Consider the following 6,410-nt stretch of genomic DNA (forward strand, 5'->3'; position numbering starts at 1 on the left):
CAAGACCATCATAAATCAATCCCATGATTAGTTGAGAGAAAAAAAAATATTTTTATAAATTTTGAAGTATAATTTGTGACGGACTTTATTTTAAAAAGTTATATATAAATTTTATATAGTTTTATTCACACACACACACATCTACTACTAGAAAGGAAATTCCTTTTCTTGCTCTAATTTTTAACATTCAATGTTTGTATAACTATCTATATAAATATTCAAAAAAAAATATCCCTCTATATATTAATAAAAAAAATTTTAAAAAATTCCTATAACTATCTATAATATATTTTAAAAATATTTTTATAACAACCTATAAATATTCTAAAAAATATCCCTTATTTCATCTTAATCACGTGGCAAAAGCGGTTTTGTGTGGTATTTGTAAAATACTGTGATAATTAACTGTTAACGGTCATTATATTGATATTTTATTTGTGAATCAGCATCCACGCGGTCGTATTAGGCCCAAAGAACTTCGAAGTCGAGATCTCGTGGATGCCGTGCTTGGATCGTGGAGTAAGTAACTAGTGATGCTGCCTCCCATCATTCAATGCATTGCCCAAAATGCCCCATGCCCATCACACGCCGGCGGCCACATTCCATGTGCATTCATGTCATTTGGAAGATCCCAGGAGTCAACTTGTCGACAGGACGTCAACTGAACAGTTGGAACTGGCTGGCCTTCAAAGTTACTACTAAATATTTTTCTTTAAAAAATAAAATTACCACACTATTTTGTAAATAATGCACCAAATAATTTTTTAAAAACAGCAACAAACATTTTACTGTACAGTGAAAATTGAAAATTCGCTAAATTCCGAGTAGTACGGAGAGGGATCCGGACACCAACTGTTTGATGACTCAGCATCCGACACGTGACACGTCGTCCAACGGATAAGCCTTCTGTCCTTCCCCCATCCGCACCTCCTCTATAAATACCCACGCGATTCCATTCCCAAAACCACATCTTTTCCTTTCGTCCACACTGCAGGGTGCACAACCACATAACAGACTCCAGATCCAAAACAGCCTCAGTCAAACATTCAAGTCATGATCTCTGCGTCCACCTTTTCCTCTCACTTCATTGGCTCGCGAGTCGCGCTCAGCCCAGCTCCGCTGCCGGCGGCTTCCTACGCATCCCCTCCCAGCCGCGTCTCCGCCGCCTGCATCCCCGTCGAGCGCCCGACCGCCGCGAGGCCGCGCATCGCCTCCTCGCACTTGTCGCTCTACGAAGTGCTCGGGGTCCAAGCAGGCGCCACGGGCCAGGAGATCAAGGCGGCGTACAGAAGACTCGCCAGGGCCGTACATCCCGATGTCGCATCCGAGAGCCGGAAAGACGCCTCCGCTGACGACTTCATCAGGATCCACGCAGCGTATTCTACCCTGTCTGATCCAGAGAAGCGCGCCGACTACGATCGGAGACTCCAGTGGCAGCGGCGGCCGGTGAGCTATTCGCCGTTTGTGATGTCGGCGATGACCGGTTCGCGGGAATCAATATTTTCCGGCCGCACGCGCCGCACGTGGGAGACCGATCAGTGCTGGTAGAAAGGGATTCTCGATATAGGGTAGCATTAATAGTACCGTGAAACGACGGTGCCGTCAGATTAGCTGCGAGTTGCGATTAACGCAAATTCAGTGTATAAAATAATATAGGTTCGAATTAGAACAGTTGTACAGTAAAGTCAGAGACTGTTTTTGAAGTCTGGACTCTGAAATTTGAATGTTGAACAGTATTTCTGTTTATTTGAATTAGCTGTTTTTTCTTTATTTTATTCCAAAGGCGACGGCGATTTATCATCAGAATTTCTTTATATTTTTTTAATTGGTTTTTTATTATTTTATTCACAATCTATTTCAGAAATCAAAGTGGATGCTAAAATTTTTAAAGAAAATATTATAAAAAACTTTTTTCAGAAAAACATGGTGATTTAATTAATTGATTCCGTCCTAGCTAACGCCTACCTTAACATAGGAATATAAAAATAGTTTTTTTACAAAAATATCTATAAAAATAACAAAAAATAAAAAATACAAATATAGAGGAAATTGGGATTAAAAAAAAATAAAGAATGTCTTATCAAGTCTATGTCGATGGGACAACTAATTGACATGTTGCAGTTAGCGCACACGGTTGAAAAATGAGAGAGAAAAAAAAAAAGGTGGATCGACGTTCCAAAAATTGGTTTGTATATGCACGCAAAAGATAGGTGAAAAGAAAAAAAAAAATATGAACAATTTCTGAAATTCGCTTTGATGCTAAAATTTGCGTGCATATACCTAAAGCGAGACAATTCTTCCGAAATGAACAAATGTGGATAGGTGCCCCAAAGCTAGCCAATTCGTACTTGTGGGCCAACCACTTTAACAATATGAAACCATGATTAATGAATGGTTAGGAGTAATATTGCACAGTTAAAATAAGAAATGAGAAAATAGAAATTGACACCAAGATTTACGTGAAAGACCTCCAACAAATTGAGGAAAAAATCAGAGGTAAGGTTAGAAGGAATCTACTATGAAAAAGGAATGATACAACTTCTCTCTAATTATAAGAAAAGAACAAATGATACCTCTTTCATGATTTTTTTTTTTTTTTAAAAAAGGGCGGCACCTCAATTTATTTATTGATAACCCCTCACTTTTGGCAGGGAATACCGTGGTTACAAGACAATCAATGGGAGATAACAAAAGACAAACATTAAAAACCTCCCAAAGAACAACACCAATATCCAACCAAAACCGGGTTACAAGTTCAAACAAAACGAAACAAATCAGGACCTACAAAACAAACCTCTCACAACAAAACAAAATAAAAGATAAACAGGAAAAAGCATAAGCAAAAACCAAAAGAAAATCAGCTAAACATACCTCATATAAGTCGTACCCATCTTCTCCAATTTATACAAACTATTGCTAACTAGGGAGTTGACTATTATTTGTAAACAAACTATTCCTCCCCATAACACCTTGTCGAGCCAAGGCATCTGTTACTTTGTTCCCTTCTCTATATGAATGATTTATCGAAAAATCTACTTCCTCTAATAAACCAATAAGCTGCTCCCAAAAATCTCACAAATACCACAATGAGCATTTCCTGACTCTAATCCAATTAACTACAATATTTGAATCACATTCAATATCGATACAGGTATGACCCAAATGTTTGCAAATCTTTATTCCCTCCAACACAGCTCTCAATTCAACTTCATTATTTGAACAAGAACCAAAATATTTTGAAAAACCAAATACAAAAGAACATGTATGGTCTCTAAGGATGCTTCCACCACCCACCGGCCCTAGGTTCCCCAGGCTGCTCCCATCCAAATTTAGTTTTAACCTCCTTTGCCTCGGTTTTAGCCATCTTACACTTTACATAGTTTTAATTCTTTTATTCACAATTTGCACTTCCAGATTTTGCAATACCCAAAAATCAGCATCCTTTAACTGAACCATTTCTGTCATGTTCCTACTCAAAACCCCCACCCAATACTTAATGGAAAGCCATACATCAGTACTACTCTATAATTTTCCTCCCATTCTAACCATACATCTCCTTCTCCACAGCCTCCAAACTACTAAATAAGGAATCAAACCAATCTATGAACCCAGTTGAGAGAACCTAGAAGTCCTATTAAACCACATTTGGACTCTTTCTTTCCAACTTTGTTGCCTAAGGAAAGGAACACCTACCTCCACCAAAACCTTCCTCCAAACCTCAGAAGCAGGCCTAAGGGAAGGAACACCTACCTCCACCGAAACCTTCCTCCAAACCTCAGAAGCAAGGTCTCTCTTATTTAACACATGCTCCAAATCTTGTGATTGCCTCATCTCACAACAATTACACGCCGAAACCAGAGAAACCCCCACCCTTCTCACCTTTTCATCAACACTCAGGCACTCAAAAGCAGCCTTCCACATACAAATAGAAATTTTCTTCAGTAACCATTTGTTCCAAACCCACTTAACCCAATCAAATTTTGGAACTCTAACTCTGATAACATCTCATGCGGATTTTGTATTAAAGCAACCATCATTTTCAAGGAGCCATAACAGAATGTTCGAAGAATTTCTAAGATTTCCCACCTTTTCCATCACTTCATCCGCTTTACTAAACCCGAGAATCCTCTGCAAATTTTTCACATCTCACGTATTGTTGATAACCAAATCTTTTAATTTGATATGAGATTGTGCACCATTTGGACAATTTGCAAACAAAGGTCCCGAATCTAGAAACTTATCATACCACAATTTTACATCTCCTTCTCTAACCTTCCACTTAGATTTACTTAGCAGTTCAGACATACCCTGCAGAACTTTCCTCCAAAAGGAAGAATCCGATCCATGCGATCTGCAAAGAGTAATATGTCCTCCTTTCACATATTTAGCTTTAAAAACCTCTTTCTTGAATTAGGAGTATACAAATATCTTTAATTACAATAGGAGAAACTAGAAAAATGGAGATGCTTAGGATGATCTTTTTTGAACTGCAAACATGCACTTTTATAGGAATTTGAACAGATTGTGGATTTGTGTTGGTTGACATATGAGACGGCTGAGCTTCATATGGATGGTATGAAGCGACTGTAGGTTTCACATGGATGGTATAGAGCGGCTGCAGGCAAGCAAGAAATGATATGGGCTTCATATGGGCATGCAGCAAATGAGGTGGGCAGTTCACATGGACATGCATGACACTGCCCTATGCAGCGTGTTCCACATTTATTGAAAACAAATGGCTTTACATTTCATAGTTAGTTGATATTTGGATTAATCAATTTTAAGATCAGTATCCAACAGTAAATTGAATCGATTTGGATTGTTATGTACAATTTAAAATTTTAAAGTCACTATAAATTCATTATTTTTATTTCATAGTAATCAACTTGCAAATTATAAAATTAAAATATTAAAAATTCAAGCATCCATAAGAAGTTATTCATTTATAAATTTTAAAAGAATATCCTAGATAAGCTCAAAACCATCTGCCTCGTGACTTAAAATACAAACAAAATCCATAATTCAAGTTTTAATTCTAAAAAAATAGCATAAAAATAGCCAACCCAAATTTTTATTTTAAATTAAAAAAATAATATATTTTTTAATATTTATAAGAAATTAGTTTGGTTCAATTAACTGTTGTCATTATATGGGCTGAACTGAAATGAACAATTAATAAAAAAAAAATTTAAAATCTTCTTTGTATTGTTGTAGTGTACACTTCTTGCATTCGCTTGTCCCACATCGCCTAATTTAAAGAAGCCGAACGCTGGCTCGGGTGGCAAGGGCAGACCCGGACGTGCCTGTGACCCAAGTAGGTGTCTTGGGTTTGATTCCTGCTTTGCTGAGTAAATCCTGATTTACCTGTCGGAAGGATAAGTCATTTTGTTAGGGTCTGATGGATTCTTGGATTGTAATCCTAGGACACATTTTGGCTATTTCGGGATATGAGTATGTATATAACAATTTTAGTAAGACTCTGGTATTGTGTTGGTTGGATGTTTTGTTATGTATACGATTTTATGTTTCCTGCTGCTTAGGTATTTGAGTTGTATTTTGGATATATCCGTGGTATTCATAAATCCATGTTGATTATGTTATTCAGTTGTATAAGATTATTATATTAAATGTTATTATAGAAAAATAATAATAAATGGTAAATTAGGCAAGTCGTTACAGTATATGTATATACATATTTAATTACATGTGCAGAACTATTGATGATTTGAAAGAAAAGTATAAGTTTATGTGAACGAGACCTTGTTGTGCCTGAATGATGATCTAAAGGAAACGTATAAGGAAAAATATACATATATATAATTACATTTTTAAAGTTAATAAGTTCAATTTAATAGTTGCAATGTATAGTTATAAAATTTTCCTGTTATAGTTGATGTTAAAAGTTTTATACAATTTTTTTTAAATTTACATTTATTTTAAATGCAATCTTGAAGTTATAGTATTAAAAAAATATTTTACAAAATTATAATACTGCAAAAGCTCATCTTGACCATACAGTAATAATAATTTTATTTACTTACGGTGCGTCGTCTCACTTCAATCACTATTTTACATTTCAGATAATTCTGAAGAGTATACCACAAATCTAACATAACAAGTGCATGGGCGGGAGTAGAAAAAGTAGATTAAAATAAAAATTTAGCATAATACAAGTTAAAATATGTTCGTGTATTTTAGAATTTTAGAAATTTTAATTTTAATATTTGAGACATATATTTGTAATAAACCTAATTAGTGCTCTGGTAATAAAGATAATTGAAATTTATTGCGTCCACTAAAAAAATTATATGTAGGAACCCACTTGAGTTCAGGCCTTTACATTGTGTCATAAAATATATACATAATATTATGTACACCATATATTTTAATATTAGTTTATAGTCATATCA

The 6,410-nt window shown here is 35.4% G+C and overlaps 1 protein-coding gene across 1 annotated transcript; it reads left to right on the forward strand.

Moving 5' to 3' along the window:
- Positions 1 to 966: 966 nt before the first annotated feature.
- On the forward strand, positions 967 to 1,803 carry LOC131161437 (chaperone protein dnaJ 11, chloroplastic-like). The gene has a single exon (XM_058117187.1). It carries the CDS (start codon positions 1,054 to 1,056, stop codon positions 1,546 to 1,548), a length of 495 nt encoding a protein of 164 aa, XP_057973170.1. The 5' UTR covers positions 967 to 1,053; the 3' UTR covers positions 1,549 to 1,803.
- Positions 1,804 to 6,410: the final 4,607 nt, after the last annotated feature.

The sequence above is a fragment of the Malania oleifera genome, chromosome 8 (assembly GCF_029873635.1).
Source record: "Malania oleifera isolate guangnan ecotype guangnan chromosome 8, ASM2987363v1, whole genome shotgun sequence".
In the NCBI taxonomy this organism is placed as follows: domain Eukaryota; kingdom Viridiplantae; phylum Streptophyta; class Magnoliopsida; order Santalales; family Ximeniaceae; genus Malania; species Malania oleifera.